The 27,533-nt window shown below is 38.9% G+C and overlaps 1 protein-coding gene across 3 annotated transcripts in view; it reads right to left on the reverse strand.

Moving 5' to 3' along the window:
* Positions 1-12,537: 12,537 nt before the first annotated feature.
* Positions 12,538-27,533, reverse strand: part of LOC132117205 (unconventional myosin-Vb-like) — a 49,153-nt gene continuing 34,157 nt past the window's right edge. For 2 of the 3 annotated variants that reach the window (XM_059526326.1, XM_059526325.1), the window contains exons 17-39: positions 27,377-27,463; positions 27,058-27,169; positions 25,280-25,491; positions 25,033-25,189; positions 24,711-24,950; positions 24,382-24,618; positions 23,607-23,691; positions 22,280-22,419; positions 22,084-22,203; positions 21,859-21,993; positions 21,314-21,382; positions 19,952-20,191; positions 19,527-19,609; positions 18,010-18,208; positions 16,889-16,982; positions 16,673-16,804; positions 16,444-16,595; positions 15,717-15,806; positions 15,380-15,530; positions 14,997-15,291; positions 14,728-14,902; positions 14,553-14,633; positions 12,538-13,719 (exon numbers count right to left, since the gene is read on the reverse strand). In XM_059526326.1, coding sequence (XP_059382309.1) covers positions 13,567-13,719; positions 14,553-14,633; positions 14,728-14,902; positions 14,997-15,291; positions 15,380-15,530; positions 15,717-15,806; positions 16,444-16,595; positions 16,673-16,804; positions 16,889-16,982; positions 18,010-18,208; positions 19,527-19,609; positions 19,952-20,191; positions 21,314-21,382; positions 21,859-21,993; positions 22,084-22,203; positions 22,280-22,419; positions 23,607-23,691; positions 24,382-24,618; positions 24,711-24,950; positions 25,033-25,189; positions 25,280-25,491; positions 27,058-27,169; positions 27,377-27,463 — 3,439 coding nt within the window. In that variant the 3' untranslated portion in view covers positions 12,538-13,566. Of the gene's footprint in view, positions 13,720-14,552; positions 14,634-14,727; positions 14,903-14,996; positions 15,292-15,379; positions 15,531-15,716; positions 15,807-16,443; positions 16,596-16,672; positions 16,805-16,888; positions 16,983-18,009; positions 18,209-18,402; positions 18,481-19,526; positions 19,610-19,951; positions 20,192-21,313; positions 21,383-21,858; positions 21,994-22,083; positions 22,204-22,279; positions 22,420-23,606; positions 23,692-24,381; positions 24,619-24,710; positions 24,951-25,032; positions 25,190-25,279; positions 25,492-27,057; positions 27,170-27,376; positions 27,464-27,533 lie in introns of all 3 variants that reach the window. The other variant, XM_059526328.1, reaches the window with a different exon arrangement.

The raw sequence follows: 27,533 nt of genomic DNA on the forward strand, positions 1-27,533 counted from the left end.
CAGCATTTGCAAAGACTGCGGCCACTTGACTTTGGACTGGGGAGGTAAAGCTCTTATCATGTTCCCTAAGGTTCTGTTGAAGCGTTCAGTGATTCCATTTCCCATTGGATGATAAGGAGTGGTATGTGATTTCTTAACACCGGCCATATCTAGCAACTCCTTCATCAATCTGCTCTCAAAACTCGGACCTTGATCTGAATGTACACGCCTAGGGAATCCGTAAATACAGAAGAGACCATTCCATAAATGATGAGCAACTTGCTTCGCAGACTATTTCTTAAAGGGAAAAGCATAGGCTAATTTGGTGAAATGGTCTGTTGCTACCAGAACATCCACACTCCTGTTATCACCCTGTTTAGCTGTCCAGAAATCAATGCAGATGAGTTCCATCGGCTCAGAGGTGTGTATGTTCTCAAGAGGAGCACGATCTTTTGGTTCAGGGGTCTTGCCGACAATACACCGCATGCAGTTCTTCACATAATAAGCTATGTCCCGTTCCATGCCTGTCAAAAAGAACCGTTGTTTGGCCAATGTAAGTGTCCTGGAGCGACCTTGATGACCAGCAGCATCATGCAGACCATTAAGCACTTGTTGTTTCAGAGCATCTGGGACAATTAATTGATACAACTTTTTGTTCATGTGATTATCTCTTTTTACTCTGAAAAGCATGCCATCTCTGATGGTGAGTTTATTCCAATGCTTAAGAAGCCTTAAGACAGTACAGAGCTCCCTAGCACATTCATGCTTGTCAGGACGTCGGTGTCTTTGAACGTAAAAGAGTGCTCTACTCACTGTGTTATCCTGTTCTTGTAGCCGACAGAGTGCTCACACTGAGTGCAGTAGTCTGGTCCACACGGATGAAATGCGGAATGCTTTCCATGCCCATCATTCGTCCTACACCACCAGAACAGTGTGCATCCAATACTGCAACTACATCCTGCGAACTCAAAGCACCTGCAGTCATCTGACCTTGGCCACTTACTCCTGTTGCTTCAGAAAGATCATCAGCAGGGCTTAATACTTGACATTTAGCGGTAAGTCTGAAAGAATCTTGGACTACTTGATCTACAACTCCGTTAACCTGATTGAGCAAGAAGAGGTAAGGTTCTGTTACAAGTCGATGGCTTACACTAGACTGGACAAAAGGTTCCCTGCTCAATGCGTCGGCGACTATGTTCTTAGAGCCGGGTACGTATTTCAGGTCAAAGCTGAAAGAGGCTAATTTAGCAACCCAGCATTGCTCACAAGCATCGAGTCTTGGCTTGGTGATTATGTAGGTGAGGGGATTATTGTCTGTCCAAGCAGTAAAGTGACCCCCCTTCAACCAATAATGTAACTTGTCACATATCGCCCACTTAAGTGCGAGGAACTCTAGCCTGTGAGCCGGGTAATTCATCTGAGAACACGACAGTGTCTTGCTAGCGAATGCCACTGGTCTGGCCATAGTGCTGCCCTCTGGGATCTGAGAGAGAACAGCTCCCAAGCCATCAAATGAGGCATCTACAGCTAGTATGAAGTCACGGTTAAAATCAGGGTGTACTAGCATTACACTTGTGAGAAGGTCCTCCTTTAAAGTGTCAAATGCTTTCTGGCAATTGTTGTTCCAGTCTGTTGGTGAAAGTTTAACACACACAGCCTTTGAGTTGAGTTTCCTGCTCCTGCCTTCTAAAGCCTGCAGTGTCAGTTTTTGAGATCAGATCGAATAATGGTTTGGTTTTAACAGAGCATTTCTCTATAAAATGTTGGTAGTACAACACCATACCTAAGAATGATCTGATTTTCTTGTGACATGGAGTGATTCTGTCAGAGTCCATCAAGTCCGCTGCTTTAACATCTGTGATGACCTTAATTTTCCCCGGATCAGTTTTAACACCATCCTCACAAATGACATGTCTAAGAAACTTAACTGATTTTCTGAAGAAATGGCATTTTTTTAGGTGAAAGCTTGAGATTGTGGACCTTGAGTCTTGAAAACACCATCTCCAGCCTTTCAAGTGCAACCTGCTCGTTGGGGGCAAAGACCATGGATCATCAAGATAGCACAGTAAACTTGTGAAGTATTTGTCACCAAAGATTGACATCATCATTCGCATGAATGTCGCGGGACTATTACAGAGGCCCTGCGGCATTCTGTTACATTCATGCAGCCCAAATGGTGATGAGAAAGCAGTGTATTTCCTATCGTCTTCGTGTAATGGTACATTATAGAAGCCTGAAGTAAGGTCCATAGTCTAGAAGAAAGCATTTCCTCCAAGAGCAGCTAAAGCATCTGACTGGTGTGGCCAGTCCTTGCATTTAGCCATCGAAAATCAGTACAAATCCTCAAATCACCATTCTTTTTCCACAAAAGGACAAAGCGGGGGGGGGGGGGGGGTACTCACTGTTTGCTTTTCTGATTAAGCCCTTCTCTTCCATTTCATCCAGTTCTACTCTCAGTTTCTCATAATGACTTGGAGGTACACGACGGTAGGGGAGATGAAAGGGTTTGTCGTCCACTAGGCGGATCCGATGTACAAAATCTTTGGTTTCTCCACAGTCCATCTTATTCCTTGAGAATATGGACTCATATTTCTTGATGAGATGGAGTAACTTCGTTTTCCATACCGAAGACACTTCACATGCTGTCAGATCCAGGTCTCTCAATCCCAAGTCATTTAAGGCTTGCATCATCTCATATTCAATTTCTTGGGAATTGTCCTCTAGTTGAATGTGCTGAACTTGAGACTTTATAAGGTCACTCTCTGGAAAATCTTCCACAGCGCTACATGGAGAGACATCTGCAATCTTAGCATTTCTTCTTAATGTCAACACACTCTTTGTAGGATTTATAACTTTGATAGGTATCCAACCATTGCCCCATAAAGGTGTAATGACTCGGCCTACCATGATCTGTTTTGGGCCACATCTGGACTGGATGGGCTCCACCAGCACCGTACTACCTGCAGACATCACAGTGTTGACAGGAAGCTTGCCCCATGCAAGGTGTTCGCTCTGGAGTTGAAGTGTCACACAGTGCTTGAGTTTAACAGTACCAACTTTCTCAGGTATGTGATCGCCTCTCCATCTCTTGTGTTGGAAAGCAAAGAAATGAACTCTAAACACTCGTTTTGTCCATTACCGCGCGGAAGTGAAATCAATTTCCAGTAGTCATCTGTATTTTTCAGGAGAGTCAGCAAGGTCTTGAGGGCGTTGCTGCCCAAGATCATCTCATCAGTCTGGCCTGGAACGATCAGCACAGGTATTATCAGTTTACATCTGTAAACACAGATGGACAAATCATACATTGCTGTTGGTGTGATTCGATGACCACCACAACCAATAATTACAACATCATCGGCAGAAGATTTTGTAAACGTTGAAGTGCTTGCCAGCAAACTAGCTTCAGCTGCCTCACTGAGAGTGCAGGCCATTGAACCACTGTCAAGTAATGCAGCGAAAGATGGGCCATGCTCTACAGACACAGTAGTGAAAATAATGAATCAGCTCTAGGGACTCTTTGTATTCCTTGAAAGACAGCAGTTTTCCCAGGTGAGACACTGTTCAAAAATAGACTCATAATCTTGTGTCACAAATATGGGAGGATTTTCAATCTGGTCTGTGCTAACCTCCCTTCTGCACAGACCTGCTAGTTTTCCGGACTGGGCTGAGTGGATTGACTTCTCCACCGAAGACAGGAACACCTGGAGTGACCTGGTGACTGACACTGGAAACATAGTCGGTGCTCACGACAGTGCATCAAGGCAGAATGGGCAGCATCATTACAAATAGAACACGGTAAGGCATCAAGACCTTCGATCCTAGGAAGTCTGGTTTGAGGCTGGCATCTAGGATGAGACGGAGGTTTGTTAGAATTGGTTAGCAGAACTTTTTCAAGCATGTCAATGACCTTTTCAAGGGCAGAGAAATCTGTGCTTTTTGGTTGTTCGCACAAATTGGGAGCAGGTATGGAACTGCGTTAATATCAATCTTGTTGATTGTAACCTCTTTCACTTTGGCTGTGATGCACTGCACTGGTGGATTTGAACGATAAGTCAGATTGATAGTCATTAAGCACAGCCTGTACTTCATTGGCTGACCATTTGTCAATCGGTTTGGATCTGAAGGTTAAGGCTAAGTCTTTACTTGGGCAGTGTCTGATAAACATGTGGACTATTTCCACACTGGGCTTGTCAAGTGTTTTACCTTGCCCTTGCAAGCATTCAGAAGCGACATCTGCAGCTCTGTTGAGTCTCAGCCAGTAGTCGTATGGATTTTCGTTGTCCTCGGGTAAAGTAGTGTAAAAATCAGCAAGAGGAACAGGTGAGTAATGATTACAACTGAAATGTTTGTGCAGCAGACTGTAGACAGAGTTTGGGTAGACAGTGGTGGCAGGGTCACAGTTCCTGATCCAGAATTTGACTACATCTTTAGCTTTACCACGCAGGTGTACAAGGATTTCCTCCACGTGTTCATCCATATTCAAGTTGCTTTTTTTAACAAATGTCCTCATCAGATCTTCCCATTCCTCAATTTCAATTGTATCTGAACCATCTCCTCTGAATGAAGGTGGCTCCTTGAATTTTCTGTGCTGTATCACTTGGTTTTGTGACAAATTAGCCATGCTTGAGGGGCTGTCACTCTTATAATCATCAGTGTGTTTTTTACTTGGTGCGCCAGTGTCAAAGCTATGGGAACTGAGATGAAACATAATGTTCTCTGCTAATTGTTGGCCAATTTGATGGACAGTTGAACTCTTCTGCCCTAACATATCAGGCACACTATCATTGGCGGGTGTAGATGTGGAGGCTACTCTGTGATTGACATCTGACTGCATGTATGCTGTATCGTACTCTCGTACAAAACACACCCCTCTTGTAAAACCAGGTCTACTATTGCTATTGCCAGTGTCGGGGCTATCCATCGGAAAGGGAATTGGGAAACCTAAAACCCCTCTGCCTCTACCCACTGGAACAGGAGTACATTGATCAGGTAAGTATCTATTGATGTTACTCATCTTAAGCAATGAAATACACTATAATAAGAACAGGCACTAACTCAATATCAAAGAGCAGAAAGAGAAAAGTCCAACAGAGTGAAAAAGGATAAAGTCAATGAGTCCCTCAATCACTAAGGCTGTGGAATGATGACGAACAGTTCAACTGACGAAACACACTTCCAGTCCTAATGCAGCAGCACAGTGATCTCAATCAACTTGCTTGAAGACACGACCCATAGCAACACAGCGGCATCACAACTTCACGGCACCAATGTGACGTCTTGCCTGGGCGGTTTGCTTTCTGCACAATGGTGACGGTGTGTGTAAATAGGGTTTCACTGATTCAGAAAGAGAATAAACCATTTCTACATGAAACACAAGGCAACACACAAATTGATTACAATCGGGTCTCTAAACACGTTATAACTCAATATTGAGCAACACACTCGAAGCCAAACAAGGCTTAACAGAGTTCCAACATATTCATTGAAAGATACAGTCACAATAAAGCAACTACTTGTTTGTTTAGGACACTTATAAACGGTAATTCTCAGACCGTGAAAAACGTGCAACTTACCCACAGCAATGCTTCATTAACTCTGCTGTGGGCGGTCCCTACTCCACACGCTAAATCACACCACACAGCACATAGATGGCGCTGTCCCCATTTATGCAATAATTTAACATACCTTTTCACTCCGTTACACCTACTTAAAGTGTAACTAAACCCCTGCTCAGAGCCTGACTCCTCCCACTGACAATATTTGAAAAATGCTGAAAAGTGGGCAGATCACAGCGGAGATAGAGGGGACGAACCTAGGGCGGGGCTGAGCGAGTGCGGCGTAATCCTGGGACTCGCAGTGACGGATTGATTGACAGCTGCTGTCAGAGACGCTAAAATGGAGAGTGACTGTAATGACGCAAGTAGCTTTGCAACAGAGCGATCATTTGAAGTAGAGGACTTTTCTCCCCTACTTTTACCTGAAGTGGAGGGTGTCGAGGTGTCTGTTCATATCAATTCGAGCCGCTGGCTCAAACTGCGGTCTTAACTCCCGCACCGCGTCGCTTTTCAGCGCGAGCTGTGTGGAGAAGCCCATTTCCACCTCCATTGCGTTGGAGAAGCAATGCCGTGTAAAACGCAGTTTGCACACTCAAGCTCTAGGCGGGAACTTGCAGTCTTCCAGGCCAAATGCATGCAACCACTGGCGCTTAATTTTAAAGTCTGCTGGTAAACTATGCAGTCCAGCAGTGCTGTAGCAACCAGCAACACACCTCCGTACCATCCTCACCACTGTACTAAATACAGATAAATCTACGCTAACTTGAAGATCTAAATAACTATATAATTGCTATGCTAAATAGATGCTATATTAGTCTATCCTGGTCGTTACCAATACTCGCAATTCCAGCTCCTGACTCACTACAGTGATTTTGATGGTTTTATACTGTCAAGGGCAAGGGTGTGGTAGCTCGTACCAAGGGGCGTGGTGAGCTGGAAACTGCCTACGTCACCTGCCACCGCTTACGTCACTTGCCACCGCAACATCCAATAGGAAAAATCAACTGCAGTAGCCACCGTTCAACCTGAAGAGGGCAGCACTCACACGTTTTTACACCATATATTGTAGAATTAAAACACTTTATACTCAAATGTCAAAAAAGTTACTCGAATCAATGAACAGCACTAATAAAGCCCCATTCTTATAGATCATTAACTAAAAAAAGTTGGTTTAGGGTTTAGTTACTCTTTAAGCTCTCAGGAGCAGAATTTATCTGCGTGAGAGATCAAACGCCTAGGCAAATCCCATAATATCACATAATAGAGTCTTCTGGGAGAATTTTTGTTTGTTCCAGATAATGCTTAATGAGGACAAAAAATGTTTTTCCTGCATTGTAGGGTCTGATTAGGTTGTGCTGTTACAAATTAGAGATAATACTAGTAGCCTATGTGTCTCATATATTCACCCATCATAAAATCCTTACTCCAACCAAGTTGGCAAGCCTGGCTGACACACACCATCACAATTCTCACGTAATTATGAAGAATTCAAAATATGGCAATCACAATCATGTGGCTTATTATAATCCAATATTTAAAATAGGAAATAATTTTTTTTTAAATTACCAATTGTGACTTTTACTAAACTAGTTGAACGTAGGCCTCAAATAACTCAAATAATTAATTCAATTCAACTGACATTATTGTCACTACAGCATACACTCGAGTATGAAAGTGAAAGTCTTGGATGTGGTTATGTTGTGACAGGAAAGACAAAAATCCTCAAACTGCACAGTACACATGCAATGCAAAGTATTCTCATAATGTACATGAATTGCTCACTATAGAAAATACACAAGGATATAATATACAGAATAAGTCTATCCTTTGAGTAGTTTCTGTTGCAGAATCAGTATCAGAGTAGTGACTGGGTACATTATGTGGTGGCCTAACGGAGTGTTAAATCACCAAAAATGACCAATAGTCAATTTCCCTTATCATTTAGGCTACTCACTGGCATGGCATCACAGATGTCTGACTTTCTGACTTCTTCGGATGAACAAAGATTTTTAAGAAAAAGTGCATATACTGCATGTTCATTGTAACCCATGCACGTGTGGCAGTTGGTCGAAAGTGATGGTTAAAGTACATGTGTCAAGTAACTTTGACAGTAAAACTGTCAATTTCAGCAGGACCCATGCTTTTACTTTGGACAAGTGTTAACCCAACAGAGAATCAAAACTGTTTAGCATACAAAAGAAACAAAATTAGTCCTTACAATCAAATATGAAATATTAAAATGTATCCTCCTTGGTTTAGAAAGTGATATGATAGATTCCCAACAAAATACTGTAATTTTATTCAATGTGGTCTTTGACGTCAACAACAAATTAATCAATAAATCAGTTTTCTTGCTGCTGTCTGCCACCGGATTTGAACAAACCCGCGACACATTTTTGGATTACCACCCACCAGTTGAGGACCACCACTCATTACCATACGTAACTGTAATAGTTTAGCATCTTAAAAGAGAACAGTCAGCACTTTATTTAGGTCAAACCAAGAGAGACCAAAGCAGACAGACGTGTTTGACTGAAACAAAACATTGCGAACATTTTGTTAGATGGAATGAAACTCGTGCCTGAAAAAAGGAGACATGCTCAGTTCCTCATCTTACAAAATAAAACAAAGAATATAACGACAACAAAACACTGTAATATTTATTTATCCTACTAGCAGATATTAGGTTAAAGTTGATTGGGTTTAATGTATGAAAGTTATAAAAAATCATTATTATTGATAATATTTTAAATAATTCCAGTAACATGTTTTGCCACGTTTCTTTCTCTTTTCGATTTTCAGGCATTGTTTACAGACTATTCGCAAGAAGTGCAGGTAAATATGAAATGAAAAAGTCCTCTCTCAGCATGTACCTTCAATCAAAAAAACAAAAACAAGTGGTAACCTATTACAACCCACTTCCTGTCGCCTCCAGCAAATGAGTTTATGTAAAAAATGAGGCCAGCACATCGTCAATCTAAGCTGCTATCTGTCCTGTAAACAAAGTGTTCAAGTCACAGACAAAACAGGATTGTTGTCTAATGCAAGTTTGATGTTAAATGCCATTTAAATTAATCCTGCCATGAAGTACTACAGTTTGTATGTTTAAAATTATCAGGAACATTTAAAGGCTACTGAAACGTGCTTGATCTAATGACTGATTTCAATTAAAAGTCTTGCAGATACACAACAACATTTATTCCTTTCCTAGTGTTGTCTATATTAGCGTAATTGTGTTATAGAAAGACTGTGGTTTCTCAGCACAGCTGCATATTTCCTACAGAAGGCATTGACCTTTGGTTATGATACATATGATACTTAAATACAAAAAAGAAAAAGATTTGATTCAAGGAGTTTCCAAAGTCGAAAGTTTAACCATTAGCAATATGAGATCTTACGGTATGACTCTACAAATGTTTCTGTCTGGCAGACACTGGCAAGAAGCAGAGAAAGGTCTTACAACTGATCATAGCTGATAATTTGGATTTTGACCCTTTGAATAACCACATAAATGGATGTGGTGTGGCAACCCTAAAACAAATCTAGATGTCTTGAAACTGGCAGAAAACATGTGATTTCTCTGGTAATCCGTGTGGTGTTTCAGATCTCCTCTAACGAATGAGGACAAAGGTCATTTGGGACCGGTTTACTTCAATGCTAATGCGGAAGAATTTCAGCTGAAGGCCACACATTCTTCGGTCAAAACCATCTTGTAAAGGTATCCCATCTTTAAAAATAAAAACCCTGTTTAAAAATGTAAACAGTAGAAAAATTATTAAACACAAACCTTTGTGAAACAGCAAAAAAAAAAAAAAAAAAAATGATAACATTAAAACAAATTTTCATTTATATATCAATAATTAGATACAAAATATATGCATGTGTGTAAAAGAACAATTCTACAAAGCAATAGTTATATCTATAAATGGGAATATATAGTATACAGTATATAGCCCTGGACTCATATACCACCAAATTATAAGTTATATGACAAAAATGTGTACAAAGACTTAAAAGTCCCACGTTGTGATGAGATTTTTAGGCCTACAGTGTGGGATGGTGCAGGAGGAGGAGGAGGAGCAGGTTTCAGGGTTGCTAGTGTAAGTACTCTCGAATGCGTCCGTGGGCGACTACACTGCGGTTAACATGCTGTAGCTCAGCAATGATCATGTGAGAACAAGAAAGGGGAGAAAGCACAGATACGTTTTAGCTCAGTCATTTGTGTTTTCCGCAGAAACAGTGAGACATCTTTTCCTCCGGTCGGTGCCAATAACCAGAGAGGTTGGTAAGTAACCACGTGGCTAAAGGGCACCATTGGAGAAGAGTAACGTGGTGCAAAAAGGTGCGACAAGCACTTTGAGTTGCATTGTAAGAGCCTCTTCCCCCTCCCCTCCGAAACCACACTCTATCGCTGTAGGCCCCTATCACACAAAAACATCTCTCAACAACAGCATCGGTGGTTTCGCTGCATACAGTACTTGAATGTACCCTATGCTCGAGGCTCCTATACCATAGGGTGCTTTTTTCTTAATGCCTCTGCACTCTTCTCCTTCATCTTTGGTTGAGGTCGGGATCTTTGAGCTCCTATAAAAACCCCTGAAATGCAAGCAGGTGGTACAGAGGGAGGAGACGAGCTGCTTTCTGTGGGAGAAAGTCACTTTATGGAGGCGCAAAACTCAAGTTTTATTGATTACAGAAGATTTTTCGGTTTCAAAGATCTAAGGGGTTTTATTGTCTTTTGGCTTATTGTGTTTAAGATGTTTAGTCTGTTAGTTGTGGTAGGGCATATGTATCCACCAAATTAGTTTTACTTCTAAAGAAAAGTGAAAGCTTGAACAAAACAGAAAAAAAGCAGATAGGGAGAAATGAAAACTGAGTCGCATCATGGTTTGTGGATAGACTTCCTCTGAATGATAGACTGACCTTAAAATAACTGCTGAGATAAACAGTTTTTTACAGAGATAGAAAAACAATATTAAAATGTTGTATTAACTCTATCAAATCTCATGTTATGATTGCATTTGAAATATCTTTAAGCGCCTGCATTGCCAAAATGTGATGACTTCCTGTGAAAAAGTTTACCACAAACAGGTTGAGCAGACAAGGCAAATGATCAAACTGGCATGTCTTGCCATCCTACGACCGTTACCACAGGGCTCATATGTCTGGGAAAAAGTGCACAGCCACATTCACAAGACCCCAGCGAGGAAGTTGAAAGCATCGAAAGTGATTGAAAAAAAAGATAAACAGATTGAAAGATTTGAATTGATCTGAATCATATTCAAATGCGGTCAACAGGGACAAAATAATGACTTCCTTTTTTATTCATAATCTTGACACTTGATTGTTCTGACATTAACATCTTTTAATGTGAAATTCACACATATTCTGAAATTTACTTGAGGCAGTTCGTGCAGCGTTTTAGCTGATCTAAAATTAAATTAAGCACAACTTTGATATCATTTTACATATCAGTCCAATAAATGAGACATTAATATTGAATAACTTACATTTTGTGCATAGTTTTGCTAGCTAAGTTGTGTTTTTGCCACGTCAACGAAAACAGCGCTAAAAGAGCAAAACATCATTTCTGAATGAATCAGTTGAGAGAATGATTCAATGATTCATTCACATACTTTAAAAGCTTTTTGATTCCCAATCTTGACACTTTATCTGACACTTACAGCTTCTAATAGTATGCACTGGGTATGTTAAATTTACATAATAGCGAATATATATTTTAAGGAGAAAAACATATTTGTGGCGTTTAATTCCTGAATAAATCATCTGAGAGAATGATTCAGTGATTCATTCATTTTATGACGGTCAACCTTCAGAAAGATTGTCACTGAAAAATCCCCAGACTGATGACTAATGACAGTCTGTCAGGAAAGCGGACAAAAGACAAGCAGAGTGATACAAACGGTGAAATACATGTGTCAGAAACTATATTTTCTAACTATGAAATGAATGTAGCTATAATAATAGTCAATAAAGTTAAAATTATTATTAATGTAGAAACCGTCTTATAAAAGTAGTAAGATGCTTGGAGACCCTGCTGCTCTTAACTAACAACATCTTTTAGCTGTGAACTTTATTCACAAGACTTCATTTAGTATCATTAACTGTTGATCTAAAGGATGTGCTAATGTGCGTGTTTTATCAAAGTTAAAATTAAATGAATGAGCTTGATATTTTGGCACATAAAGATAAAGTCCGAATAAACTGGTGTGATCTGCTTTCAAATGTGTGAGTTTCATGCCATAAATAGAACGCAAGTACTTACTGTTTGAGTGTTACTGTAAAAAAAAGGGGGCAAATGATATGAAGAGTTCGTTTGCAAAAACAGATAACTCCGTATTTTATTATTTTATTGTGCATTCCTATTAATCTCAATCAAACTGCAGTTGGGTTATTTTGATTAGGGTAAAAAATAACTAAAAAATATAAACGAACACAATAAAAACATGATAACATCATAAAAAAAAACATGATTTCTGAAAATTAAAAAAAAATCTGTTTTTGCAAATAAACTATGCACGATTTCTAACTCTGATGCACCAGGGGTTAAAATTAGCAATCATTTAGATAAAGGCATGCAATTTTTCAGAGCTCTGACTCCACTTCAAATATGGTCGCTAGAGGGCAGTAAAAATAAATAAATATAACCTTTGCTTAGACCATATAAAACTCCTTATAGTCAAATATACACTATATTTACAAAATAACAAGAATACCACTATGAAAAATAGACAGTTTTTACTTTATTGGTGTTGAAAGAACTATTTCAATCCAGAAAGTTGTATCCAGAGAGTGATTTTGACAGCTTTGTATAAACTTTGAAACCTAACCTCTTTGATACAAAATACAGTATCCTGAATTGACACGATGCACTATTCTTGCAGAACAGCCCATTCTGTTGGCAACATACAAAATAAGGGGAAAACCGCAAGAGATTGTATAAAATTTTACTTCCTTTTTTTTTTGTTGAGGAAACCATGCGTAGTTATTGCTATTTAATTACACAATCACTTTACAGAGCTGTGTAAAGTAAATTGTGATAACTGCTTTCATGAAATAGTAACCTGGTAGTTTTGAGAATGTCTAAAATCTCTTTAGATGCATTTCTTCATCATACTTGCACATGCCTTCCAGCACATTCTAGATTCCACCAACCAACAATCACAGTATTATTTATTTCAACAATATTAAATATCCCAGCTCAAGCTCCTCTCATCATCCTCGTTCCCTCCGCTCCACGTACTTCGACTTATCATGGTCACTTTCACGATCTGCCACATTTGCTGGCTCTGTGATTCAAGGTCCCACGTTTCTACATCAGTTTCTTCAACAAATGGGAAGAAAAAAAAGCTTAAAAAGCCCCTGTTCGGAGAGTCCGATCCACTGGCAACAGACACTGCAATGCAGAGATTTCCTGCTTCTTTTTGTTAGAGGTTGTGGGAATGAATCTTGGCAGCCGATTTAAAAGTTCCCCTAGAAAAAAAAAGCGAGATTGTGGAATTGCTTCAGTGGAAGCCCATGTTTCTGAGATGAGACTGTGCTCCAGCACAAGCAAGGGAAATAAAAGACACTTTTCCATTACGAACACAAAGAAATCAGTGCACACTAATACAGATAGATACATGAATACAGACACATACATCTCGCATTAGTGTTTCATGTCAGTAGCCCAAAACCCTCTTACTTTATAGTAATATAGATTACACTTGTTTAATCATAAGAACTAGTCAAAGACGAACACATCCCAATCCAAATATAGTGTTTAAACTTCATATTTCAATAGCCTTGCTTGCCCAGAGAGAACTGGTTAAGTGTTATAAAAGGAAAGACAGTGTATTTACACCTGCATCATTTAGACTTATTTCCCCCCTTATTGAAAGCGTCTCAACACCAGTTAGTCGCTCAGGGAGGTTGTCTGTCTTGTTAAATGTCGATACTGTAAATCCCACTCATGTGGTGTTGTTAGTATGTGGGTTAGCAGATCTGCGATGGGCCGCTGAGATGTCAGATGTCAGACCCGTGTGAGGAAGTCCAGGCTGAGGGAGGCAGGGATGTGTACGGTCTCCAGACTGAGCGCTGATGGAGTGTAAGGGAAGAGCACAGGGAAGGTGTATTTAGTGTCTACCAGCAGTTGGTTGTTTTCTATTCGATCTTGGAGGCGATTCTGTGAAAGGAGAAATGAGAGTATTTATTGGACGTGCTCATTGAGCAGCCATCAAACACTGCAGAAAATACTGATCTTTCAGTAACAAGACAACACTAACTTATACCAGCTTTTAAATGATTTCATGTACATGTGAAATAAATACAAATAAATATGTTGAATGATTTCATACACTTCTTGTTTGAAAAGCCATTCTAAGATTGATGTTTATATCCACTTTAGATTTTGTAGTGTAAACTGAACTTGAAAGTGTGCAGCTATCTATACAAAAATGTATTTAAAATGAGTCAATTTATCATTTGTTTAATGATAAAAAGAAAACTGCACTTACATTTTTACATGAATATTTTTTTTATTCGTTTTTATTTAGCAATGAATAAATGCATTAATCAAAAATTACACCTATTATGTTACAACATATTTCTATTCTAAATAAATGCTGAACTTTTTATTCAAAGACTGGAGTATTGGCTGCTGGAAATTCAGCTTTGGCATCACCAAAAATATATTCAAAAAGTTATTTTATAACTAATAATATTTACTGTTTTCACTTTATATCTGTTCAAATGAGTGCAGCCTTGTACACTAATATGAACAGATCTCCTGGACAAAACATAAACCTTACCAACTTTTAAACAATGGTGTATAATATTAATCTATAATATATCTGTTATATAAAAGAAATTCGTTTATATTATATTCACTGACTAAACTTTTTAGGCAGGAGTTTGTTTGCTAGCATGTTTTTTTCTTGATTTCAAAATTGTTTAAGTGTTTTATTGATTTAGAAATTTTGGTACACCCTAGCAAGTGTGTGTCCATAGTATGTTTACCTGAATGTCTCTAATGAAAGACACAGTGACTCGTTCCTCAAACTCATTGAGTGGCGTGTACAAGTTGAGGATCTTCACAATCTGAAGTGAATTAGAATTGATTAGCATGATTAAGATTAAGTCAATGAAAAACAAAACAACGTATAAAGAAAAAATATGAATGTTAAATGTCTACCTGCTGTAAGCTGAGGGCGGTACAGAGCGAGCAAATGGCCTCAGCATCTTGGGAGGTCTTCTTCTTCACCTGCAGCAGCTGGGCGGCCTGGATCACAGGCTCCATGGTGGCTACGGCTCCACTCTGGTGCAGATTCTTTCCTCTCAGCCATTCCTCCAACTGACTGATGTTGTACCTGAAATGACAGTAATGAGACAGATGTTACGTTCATCTGAAGTCCTGAAGATTTAACAAGGCCATGGGTTTGCCTGAGAGCATCAAACGTGTACCTGAGCTGCATGCCTGTACTCCAAGAGCAGACATCCTTGCGCAGCAGCAGGTTGTTGAGGGTCACTGCATTGATGGAGTAGAAGAGCTGGCGAAACACCTGCTGAATGATCTCAGGGTCCAGGCCGTGGTCCGCCATGGTGGTGTAAAACTGTCCCAGCTGCTTGATCAGGGCCTGTAGCGTGTAGCCCACTGGACCTCCGCTCTCACAGTCCAAACTAGAGGAGCGGTTCCTGTAGCCCATGGGCTTCACTCCGGCCAGGCTGGGGATGCTCTCGCTCTCAAGCATGGCAGAAACTGCCAAAATCAAACACAAATAAACATTATGAACTATTAGAACTTCATTTTTAGTGGTTATAGTGGTCTGGCGTCGCTCTGTACCCACCGATCATGGGTTGCATCATGCCTTCTGCTACTCTGACGAGCTGCTGGTAGATCTGGATAGAGAGGTCACTCAGAACCTGCCGATACTCGGCCAGGTCAAAGTTCTTCAGGCAGTGCTCGTTCTGCTTGGCAGTGTTCTGTGTCATGAAGGCCTATGACAGGAAGCAACAGCCAAATCATACCAGTGATCTAGACGGGTCACCTGAGGCTTAAAACCATACTTTTCAAGCATTATCTGTGTTTAATGGCTGGTTAAATATGTGTGATGAAGTGTGGTGGCTGGAATTGGATCTTATATCTGCAGCTGAAATCATCACTGGATGAAATCAAAATCTCACCTCGTCCCCGCTGTACTGCTTCAGACAGTGCAGAAGTCGACTGGCGTTTGCCAGCCAGAAGGAGGTCATCTCAAAGTCATCGTTGTTTCTCTGGAGAGAAGATAAAAAAAAGAGGGATGATGAAATCATCGTGGGTTTCTACATTACTGTTTTCATGTTTTTGGATTTAAGCTTTTTAAAAGTCTCTTGTTCAGTTAGGCTGGGTTTATTTAATCATAAATACAATAAAACAAAGAAATATCATGATTAAAATCGTTTTCAATATATTCTAAAACAGAATTTATTCCTGTGATGCCAAAGCTGAATTTTCAGCATCATTACTCCAGTCTTCAGTGTCACATGACCCTTCAGAAATCATTCTAATATACTGGTGCTCAAGAAAAAAAATATTTATTTTTATCAGTGTTGAAAGATGGTTGTGCTGCTTAATATTTAGGTGACAACTGTGAAACATATTTTTAAGGATTATTTGATGAATCGAATGTTAAAAGCATTCATGCTTAACTAGAACGTTATAAACGTCTTTACTTTTAAACTCAGCATTTATGTTAAACAGATAATTTCTTTAACATTAAAAATGGCCTTTATTGAAACTTTTGATCAATTGAATGCATTCTTGCTGAATAAAAGTATTAATTTCTTTAAAAAACAAACAAACTTTGGAATAGAAGTGTAGCTGGTTTGAATTCTGGGAGTGTGTCCATGTGATTACATACAGTATACATACCTTCAGGACCTTTTTGATGGCATTGATGTTTGAGGTAAGGAGTGAATGGACTTTCTGATCGTCGTTGATGTAGTCGGCATGACGGATACACATGAAGAGGATGTAAGCAGGGAGGCAGGGGACTGTGGCTGACACCGCATTGGGCTTCATGTCTAAAAACAAGACCAGTGTATTTAACATAGCTATAGGACCTCTGCATTAAAACATGCCTGCATGTAAATACACATACCTGTAATTAAAGACTTGACCAGCAAGGGCTCATCTTCTTTGTAGTACTCCAACATGCCTTCAAAGTCCTTTTCTTTCCTCTGGACGGTGACCTGACGGGTCAGCTCTGGTCTGCTCTTTGTGGCATGAGACACTGTACAAAGAATAACAGCACATCAGCAAATGGCAATAAGTACAAGACAATGGTAAACCCACAGATAAAAGACAGATGTTTAACCTTCCAGCTCCTGCACTTTCTTCATATAGATCCTCAACTGCTTCTTCAACTTCTTCTCATTCTTCTCCAGCTTCTCAACAAGTTCCTTCAGATCCTGGAGAACAATAATCACCATCTTGAGTGAGAATGTCAATATTGTGTGTTGGATATGAACCGTTGGCTACGTTTGAGGGCTCACTGGAAAACAATCGTGTTGTTTCCCAGTCGAAATATTCTTAAAACCAGATGTTGATTGTGTCTTGTCTTGTTTTATATTTCTTATCGCGACGACAAACTGTTTATTTGTTTTACCATAAATCTAACACAATTCAGAGATTCATGCTTAACACTAGAACCGCCAGAGGTCGCAGTATACCTAAAACCGCCAGCTGGTAAATTTTACCCACGTACATTACAACTGTATTTATATGGCTAAAGAACATATTATTTCACTGTATTATGCCACTGTCTTCACAAAGAAGTGTCTAGAGTCTTCTCACTAGCGATATTCCGGTATCAAATTTTCCTGTTGCGATTAATTGCTCATGCTTTTATCATGGTAAACGGTATTATCACGGTATTTATAATTTAAAGTATAGTATAATAGGTTAAATAACTTTTTTCTAACAAAAAATAACTGAACATTTAAATAAAATAAAGCAATTCAGAAATATATATAAAGTTAAAACAATAAAGACCAATACGTAAGATGAACATCATAGCAAATACACAAATCTGAATGGCTATTTAAAATTTATTTAAATATGTTTAAGAAAGTAGTGCAGCTGGTTTATATATGGGGTTTCCAGGGTAAGGACTGCATTCTCTGCAGTTTAGCGCCATCTACTGTCAGAGAGTGAATGTGCTTTCATTCAACGCGTCTCTCACGTGTTCCTCCATCTGCTTCTCATGCGTGCTTGTTTACATCAGAGAACACACGTGTCTTTCAAGCAGCATGCAGCGGCGTTGTGCATTTTGACCAGTTGATTGGAATAGTTTTCTTAAAATGCATTTCAATTTCTGAATAATTTTTAATATATAATTATTTGCTGTATTTATAAGTGCCCACGATAACAATATCGTGCATATTCATTACCGTAATATATCGCATTACCGAATACCGGCACAAGTCTAGGTCTCACCAGGTTTTCGTTAGTGAGGCGCGTGATCTCCTGCTGCACGCTGAACTCCACCAGAGCTTCAGGAGAAAGTGTGGAGAAGTGGTCCAGCATTTCCTGTTTCTTCTCCAGATTGTCCTTCAGCAGTTCGATTTGCGTGTGGAGAGCCTCTAACTCATCCTTGTGCTGTCGAGACTGTGTCTGCAGCTGGGCCTCCAGCAGCCTGAACACAAACATGCCACAATATGGTATGAGTGGGTGTAAACTGTGTATACACTTTGGTTAGCCCTCAAAACACTTCTCAAAACTGACAAAAACTCAATATATGCCTAATGGTCCTTTACTGGTTGAAAAAACACTGACACAAACAGAAGCCTCGAAATCCAGGAGTGAAATCCAAGAAATTTAAAGCACAACCTGGCAACTTGCTTTAGCCCCTGGTAAGCCAGGCCAAGCTCTCCATCTTCATTCAAATAACCCCAGTCTTGAGCTTTACTGGCATCCGAATAACAGAGAGCCAAAGAGACAGAGGAGCAGCAGCAGACAGACAAGAGAGAAAGCAAAAGAGAAGAATGAGAAGATGACAAGGCCAGTTAGTGTAGCAAAGCAAGGTATGGCAGGGTAGTTTAGTCTTTGGGCACATCTGAATTACCCATCTCCATTTCACCCATATTATGTTCTAGTAAAGAGGTCATGTAGCTGCTACAACTTTGGTTATTTCTCGAAGATATAATAGTTTTTTTTTAGGTGGGCTGCCTGCACAAGATGTGGCACTCACAGGAAATGAGAAATAGAGAAAGGAGGGAAAAATGCATGCATGAGAAATCAGATGGTGTTTAAAGTGCCAAGTCCTTAGACCACAGTGTACGAAAATGTATTATTTTTAACAGGTAATGGGCACCTCATCTAAAATCTGTCACTTTCTGTTTCAAAAGACCACTTGAAAAATGCGACAGAGAGAAAGTGTCATGAATTCAGAGCATCCTGGATGGATATTGGACAGTATGAAAGTTCAAAAAGACTAAAACTGTAACTTTAATTGGTTATCTCTAAAGCTCACCTTTGTTTTAGAGCAGTAGACATAATGCTGTAGTGCAACAGAATATAAACGTAATATGAAAAATCTCAGTTTCAATACAACTAGTATGAATCGAAAATAATGTTTCATAGCCAAAAATATTTTTATGGCCACTAAATTGTCTCCAACTTGCCATGAGCCTGTGGTGATCTATAAATTTGACAGAAATATTGCCGATAACTTTTAAAATGTTAGCTTTAAGACTGTAAGTGCTTGTTTGAGGCAGCTCTATGAGTAGTGATTGGCTCTCATGAGAAGTGATTGGCTCTCCAGTAATGCGGGTCAGAAAAACAGAGTTATACAGCTGTAAATGAAACCAGACGGAGCATGAAGAGCTGCTCTGGACTTACATGAACGGTCAATACCATTAGATTCAATCTTCATTAAAATAGACAAATGAGTAGGTGGAGGAGATCTGGTGTCACTTTAAAAGCCTTTCATGATGTATATTGGACTGCCTTACTTCTTTAAATCAGGCGCATCAACAGCGTCTTCCGAGTCCACGGGCTTCTTGTTGTTGGTCAATTCTGATCCATCATTGGAATCCTGTTTGAATGGAACAAATATATACTAAAAGGAAGCAATGAATGTATGTTCGACATCACTATTATAATGAACTTTCCCTGAATTTAAATAACTCTGAGCTCCATCAAAACCCATTATATATAATCTTATCCAATGCGATGTCTCATGCCTGATTGCTTTTATAGAAGCTAATGAAGTTTTCCATTCAAAGGACCCTGAAGCCTGGTGGGATGCTAATGGATTAGGAAGTCTGATATGATAATGATATACTACAATAGCTTCATTTGGTTAAAAAAAAAATGGATCAGAGGTCTACAAAGGTCAAATTTATAAAATGAGGGGTGGTGATGTTTTTAGACTCACAATGTGGTTTATGTTCTCTGACTGCCTTGTGGAGTTCACGATTTGGGTCTTAAGCATAAGGACCTCCTCCTTTCGCACATCCAGCTCCTCATTGGCCGCTTTGAGCTGATTCAGCAGCAGGTTGTAGCCCTCTTGAAGCTCATTGGATGAGTTGTTATCGGAGGCCTTGTCGGCCACCGCTTTCCTCAACTCGTTCAGGTCATTCTTCAACTTCTTGTTCTCAGTCTCCAGCTCTTGCCGCTGCAAACAGAACAAATTATATGAATATAGTCTGAAAGAAGATAAATGGCCTGCATTTTGTCCCACTTAAAGGATTTATTTTTTATTAAAAGCTATCAAAAGTGACTGGAGGCAAAAAGTTGTGAGAGAAAGAATCTTTGAAACAGAGGGGGACTCAACAAAAAATACAAAAATCAAGCAATGCTGACTGCAGTAAATTTATCCAAGTGAATCTAACGCCTGTAGCTAAAGCTTTGATAAGCTGGGGTGCTTTAAGAAAACAAACAATTCAGTTATGTAATTCTACTGCCTTGAGCTCCTCATTCAGCTGCACAGCTTTAGTAAAATACATAGTGAAGTACATTCTTGTACTTTGCTCTCTGGTCAGAGTCAAACCTTTAAAGCTGGTGAACCAAGCCTGCTGTTGGGGATTCAACATGCCCTCATGCTCAGATAAATGACTGATTGAACTGAAAACTGACTGCTGATATTAAAGTGTTAAGGGCTTGTGAGGTGTCCAATGAAGATCACAATCACATGATAGTCAAACTTAGATCTGACAAAAAAGCTTTAGGACACAAATAAATTTGATTTCGTATTAAGAAATCAATATTAAGACTAGTCCAAAAGTGTTGTACATACATATACAGTATTGTATAGTAATTATATACAGCTTTATATGCTTATATATACGAATGCTATATTATTTCTAGCCTGACAAAATAAAACAGAAGGTTGAATAATTTTTTTTTTAATTTTTTGCTTTTCCTCCCCTATGTGTGTTTTGACTGAGATCTATTAAGGAAATCAACCGGATCTTAAAGACAATGCATTCTTTCATTTGTAAAATTCAGTGTCTATGGCAAATGCACTTTTCAAAGTTAGTCTGAAATTAAAGTGTTAATTAACAAAATAAAAGAATTTGAGAGTTTATGCAAATAGATAAAACATCATCCATGTGCCTTCCTGCCATAATTCAAATCATAATTTCTGCATCGTTCCACTCACCCACAGTTTAACAGGCAGAGCGAGCAGCAGCAGCAGCAGAGCGGCCCAAGTGCAGAACAAATCAATAAGCACCAAGACAGACATTTGACTGGAGGCAGAGCGGCATGATCATCACACGGAGCTGAACACTCTTACCTTCAGACTGTTGTAGGCCAGGTCTGCGTTTATATCATCCTCTGACGTGGAGCTCTTGGGCTCATTTCCCTATAAGATAAAAGAATAAATAAAGAAATAAAAAAAGTAAACACAAGCTGACTGATAAAGTAGAGGACCATGCTGTTGCAAGTTCAGATGAGGGAACATCAGAAAAGATAACCGGTGTTTATGACCGGCCGGCTATGTTGTAACCCACGGCCAAAAAGTGGGAAACATTTAGCAGTCACCCAGGTTAAGTTCTCTTGTTAAAACTGTCATGATAAATACATAATGATCAGCAAATCTTGATTATTTTTATTAACGCATACATTCAACTACCTCAAAAACCCTGTCAGATGATAAAACGGTCAGCTATCTTTCCTTTGTTGTTAAACAAAGCTTTTGTAATTTTTAATATTTTTCTATTAAAAAAAAAGTTAAGTTTTGTTTAAAACTTTTTTTGTTAAAAAATTCAATTTTTGTATTGTTTTGTGGCAACTGTGAGAAAGGTCTGAAAGCAGAAAAGACATGACAAATACACATGCCTTCTGTTTGCTCAGTTCCTCTACTTCCTCTAGACTGGTCTGCAGCCTCTTTCGTTCCTGCTCCAGCTCTCGCACACGCTTCTGTAACTTCATGAACACACTGAGGTCCATGGCAGCCTTCTCTATGCCCATCTCCTGCAGGAAGACAAAGCAAACTGATGCTCATCCTGAAGTGTCTTTATAGTCTGCTGGTGTATATGAGCAGATTCAATGAAATGGCTTTACCTCCACCTGCTGGATGGTGTCATCAGTGTCTCCCACCTCTGACATATTGATGGAGGGGTAGTTAGAGTCCGAGCCCAGACTGCTCTGGTTAGAGGGGTTCCTCCGGTGGCCAGGATGGAACTACAAACCATAAAGATGTTACAGACAACAGTTAAAAACTAATTCCAGAAGTTCAGACTCCCTGTCAAAGCCTTACCTTCATGGAGGACATGTCCTCCTGCAGATTTTCGTATCTCTGCTCCAGTCTGGAGAATTCTTTCACCAGATTCTGATATCGTTGCCTCTCCTCGTCCAGTTCAACCTGCAGACGGATCTCTTTCTGAGACACATCAACTCCTAGACATGAGAGACAAAACAAAGGCATTCACTCACAGGAATAAAGCAGTGAACCAGACAACATGCAGCTCCCATTCACCTGTATCAACTTTCACAAGCTGAATATTTCTGTATCACGTGTGTGAAAAACTTTTATTTTTTTTATTCAGCATCTAAGGGTATGAAAAACTAAAACCTCTTTTGATCCATTTTAGTTGCGAGATCCCAGTTTATTTTACATTCACACTTTTACCGTGTCCTCTTGAATATTATGCAATGTAATAGTGATCATGATAACACTTTTATCAATCTTTTATTGATCTTCGGCTTGATTGACATTTTATCCATCAATAAAAGATCTTTATTACTCTGATGGAAGACCTTTGAGCATCTATGTGAAGGTTACAAAATGTTCCCGATTCTGTAATCTCAAAAGAAATAAAATACGCACATCCTCTAGATTCAAAATGCATATTATAATCCAAAAATGATCACCACTAACCTAAAGCAAACTCATCTGTACTCAAAGTTGTATGTACAGTGTGAAAGCCTATAATCACATCCTTTCTGAAAGAGTTATCAGATGTATGGCCTGATAGTAGTTTGATAAAGCAGCCATCTATAATTAGGAGATAATTATCATACCAAGATATTGGTATAATAAACCTGTGACATCGTTTACTTTGACCCTTTTATTTGAAGCAATCAAACAAGTGAAGCTCCAAAAAGACATACCAGAAATATTATTTTTTTTACCGTTCCTTGTTTCTTTTTGTTATAACTGTTATATAAATGACAAAACAAAAGGGCATTTCATATGTTTTTTTTTTTTTTTTTGTAACAGTCCTTTAAATAGTGTTTTGAACAACTTAAACAGCCTCGACAGCTGAACAGCACTGAGGAAAATAAGCGACATTTAACAAACAGAAAGCTTATTGAGACCAAACCTGGGGTTTCAAATAGCATTCTCGCATGTGAACCGGTTTGATACAATGGTCAGCTTTTAGTTGTGCAGGTAAAGCAGCAGTGTCACATTCCTCTACTGAAATCCAATGCAGTTTGAGTCTCTCTCGTCCCACTTTTGCACACAGACCCTCTTGTGCGTCAAACAAAACCAGCCCAGCCCTCCAGGCAAGCCACACATCCTTTCGCTCCTCACACTCCTTCCTCCAGATGCTCTGCGTGTGACTCTGAAGCATGAAACTCACCCTGATTGGAGGTCTGGATTCTGCGGTTCATCTCTTCTTTCTCCTTCTTCAAAAGCGTGTTCTCTTTCTCCAGCTCCTCCACCCTCTGCAAAAGGAAGGAGAAGTCACACCACCCTTTCATCTCAGACCATCAGACAAACAAGCAAGTTTAACTGTAAGCAAGCCAGTTTAGATTATATACAGAGTGGTCCACAAGTTTGACATTTTTAATTATTATTATTATTTTTTTTTGCAGTTCTCTAATTTAATATTAAAAGTTTTTACACAAATCTAAATTATATTATCAGCATAGAAAAGCTGAATTAAAATAAAATGTACAATTATTTCAAACCATCTTATTATTTGAAATGTCCCTTTTTGTGCATATATATATATATATATATATATATATATATATATATATATATATATATATATATATATATATATGCACACATATATTATTATATTTTAAATTTATAATTTTTTAACTTAAGGGAGATGATCACATTAAAAGCATACTAGTACTACTAGTGATTATTCATTTCAAAAGACCTTTTGTAAGTTGGTCAAACCTCTTAAACAATTCCCATGCATTATTAAATTTGCTTGTGCATGACAGACATTAGTTATGTAACAGCTGCCCTGTTAGAGTGGAAACTGAAAAGCTAAATGCATTGATCTGTTTTTCTATTTAGCCTCAGACATTTCAAATGACACAGAAATATGGAAAAAATCTTGAGACAAAGAACATCAACAAACATCAACTTCTAGTTCTCCGAGCATCCTTTCTCACCTGTTGGAGTCCTTGTTTCTCGTTGCTGAACTCCTCCTCTATCTGCTTCCTCTGTGCGTTGGCTTCCTGGAGCTCCGCCCTCAACTTCTCAAGCTCTTCCTGCAGTGATGTCACCTTAGTGCCAGGAGTCTGCCGACTGCGAAGAGTCTCCACTTCTTTCTGGAGCTTAGTGACCTCTGATTCCAGAGTAGTGTTTGTAACAACCAGCTGCTCATTCTGAGTTTTATACTCTTTTGACTGTAATGAAAGAAGATAACTAGTCAACACCATGCCACTTCCATTTTTGTCACTCTGTAATCATTCATCAGCATCCTATTATGCTCCTGTACCTTGTTATCCATCTTCTTCTGGAGCTGCACAATCTTGTTCTCCATTCCGACACTGAGGTTTTTAAAGTGTTCGGCTGAACGTGCCTCTATCTTGAGCTGTTTGAGTTGGCGCTTGGCACGTACACGGCGGTAGAAACACTGGATGACAATGGCAGCATATCGGGCACGGAGATACTTCTTTCTCACGAGCCAACCACGGACAGTCTTCTGTATGATCATGGCTTTGTGATGGAGCAGGAACTGAAAAGAGAGAAAATGCAGCTTAAAACTGTGCTTTAAAGAAACATGAGTGTGAAACAAAAGATAAAGGGCTGTACAGTACCTCCTGATATAACCTGCGTATGAACATGCCCCGGGCGAAGGCTTGAATGGTGATCACAGCCCGACGGGTCCTCAGATACTCCCGTCGAACTCGTACCATCCGGTACTGCTTCTGACAAATAAGTGCTGCTCGGGTCAGGCGAAGCATCTCTGCATATCTGAGAGAGAGTGAGAGAACAAGGGCTGTAAGTAGATCGAAAAACATGCCAGTGAAGTTCAATCTAAGAGCCGTCTACTCAAACATTCACCTGCGTGCCAAGTAACCCCGGCCGTATCTCTGCAGAGTGATAGCAGACTTGCGGATCTTGCGGTACCGAACTCTCTGGAGCCATCCTCGCACGGTCTTCTGGATATTAATGCAGGCGAAGCGGAACTTATCAGCTCGGAGCTTCTCCAGATAGGCCACCTGACCTGCCCTGAAGAAAATCTTCGTCTTTCCAAACTGGAACTTATCTGGGTCCTGAAGGAGAAATTAAGTTAAGAGTCACAATTAACAGGTTTATTCATGGCAAATATCAACATTACAAATAATTTTTTATGTTGTAGAAGGCAAATATGTAACCTCTGGACATTGCTCATGTGTCCAAAATGCTATTTTGGACAAACAGTAAGTGTAAAAATGGCAAGTTGTTAATAAAACTGCATTTATTAAGATAAATATACTACCATTCAAAAGTCTGAGGTCAGTAAGATTTATTTTTGGCTTTTATGCTCATAAGTGTCTACATTTATTTGGTCAAAAATACAGCAAAACAGTAATATCGAAAATTAATATAAGCAACATTTGTGATAAAAAAACAACAACTTTGTATTACTTAACATATTTTTGGTAACGATACACTTTTTTTCCAGGATTTTTTTTTGACGAATAGAACAGCATTTATTAAAAAATTAAAAAAATAAAATAAAATAACAAATAAAATACACACACACACACATACAGTGCCTTCCGAAAGTATTCTTACACATTTTTTTATGTTGCTGCATTATGCTTAACTGTGTTAAATTAGTTTTTTCAGCAACAATTTACATTCCATACACCATATTGACAAAGCAAAAACTAATCGTCACAACTTTTTTTAAGGGTTCCATTAAGAGACTTCATACTTCGGTGACCCTTCAATGAAGTAGAATATTTTTCTGAATTCTTCCCCAGATGTGTGGCTTGACACAAACCTGTTTCTGATCTCTACAGGCAGTTCTTTTGACCTCAGTGCTTGGTTTTTGCTCTGATATGCATTATCAGCTATTAGGCCTTTTATTAAGATGCATGTGCATTTTCAAATCAGATCCATTCAATTGAATTTGCCACTCAAAGTGTAGTAACATCTATAAACAATATGAATGCTCCTGAGCTACATTTCAACTGACCCAGATAAGGGTATGAATACTTACGCAATGGAATAATTAAAGTTTTTATTTTGAATAAATTTGTGAAGATGTTAAAAACCCATTTTTTGCTTTACAATTATGGTGTATAGAGTATAGATTGATGTGGAAAAAAGGATTTTAAAGCAGTTTAGCATAAGGCAGCAACAAAGAAAAAGATTGAGCAGCTTCAGACTGCATTATTTTCTTGTGCCCCGCCATCTCATGATGTTTTAAATAAATAAATAAAACATTAATAAAACTTTACACACGACTGGTAGGAAATGTGCGATTTTAGAAATCGAAAATCACACCCCTCCCGTGCATACACCCATACACCATTATAAATACACCATTATATATATATATAACTTACAGACCCCAAACCTTCAATCAGAGTATATGTTAGAAATGTTAGAAATATTTACAAAACATTTTAATTTCTAGGATAGGAATACATTTTGAGCTTATCAGTTTTCTTAATTAATAACATGGTAATAGATGGCACAATAGCATGGTAATAAATAAAAGTAAAAAGTACTTCAAAACTGCTGGGGTAATTGTCCAGACAAACATTGTATAAGCTCGACACCAGGATGAGAGTGAGCACTATGTATGCAACTTACATTTGAGTCATTTCTAGCCATGGTATTCTTACCTTTATCAATGTCTCCAGCAGGTTCTTACAAACCTGCTTCTTATCCCCAATGGTCATGTCTTTCTTTGTCATGAGCACCCGATATCTGCTGAAGAAATCTGGATAGGTCCACCTAGGAAATGACATCAGATGTGATGAGGAAAAAGCATCTAAAATAAACTTTTATTTGTGGTTTGATTTCCATAGTTATATAATTTCCAACGATTAGTAAGAGCACGAGGTTATGCACATGTATATGAAGTGCTTGTTTAAAAAAAGCATAAGAGTTCCATGTCTACCCTGTCCTGAAGCCCTATTAAGGAATCTGTAGATCCGTTACCTGGATGGATAGCCGGCCGCACTGATGCGGATGGTCTCCAGAACTCCACATGCTCGCAGTTGCTGAACAGCTCTTCTAGAATCGAACCTACAGAAAGCAAGAGAGCAATCGAAAAGTGAGGAATCTTTGTGAAAACCAACGTAAGAAGTATTCTAAA

Source organism: Carassius carassius, chromosome 36 (genome assembly GCF_963082965.1).
Source record: "Carassius carassius chromosome 36, fCarCar2.1, whole genome shotgun sequence".
Lineage (NCBI taxonomy): Eukaryota > Metazoa > Chordata > Actinopteri > Cypriniformes > Cyprinidae > Carassius > Carassius carassius.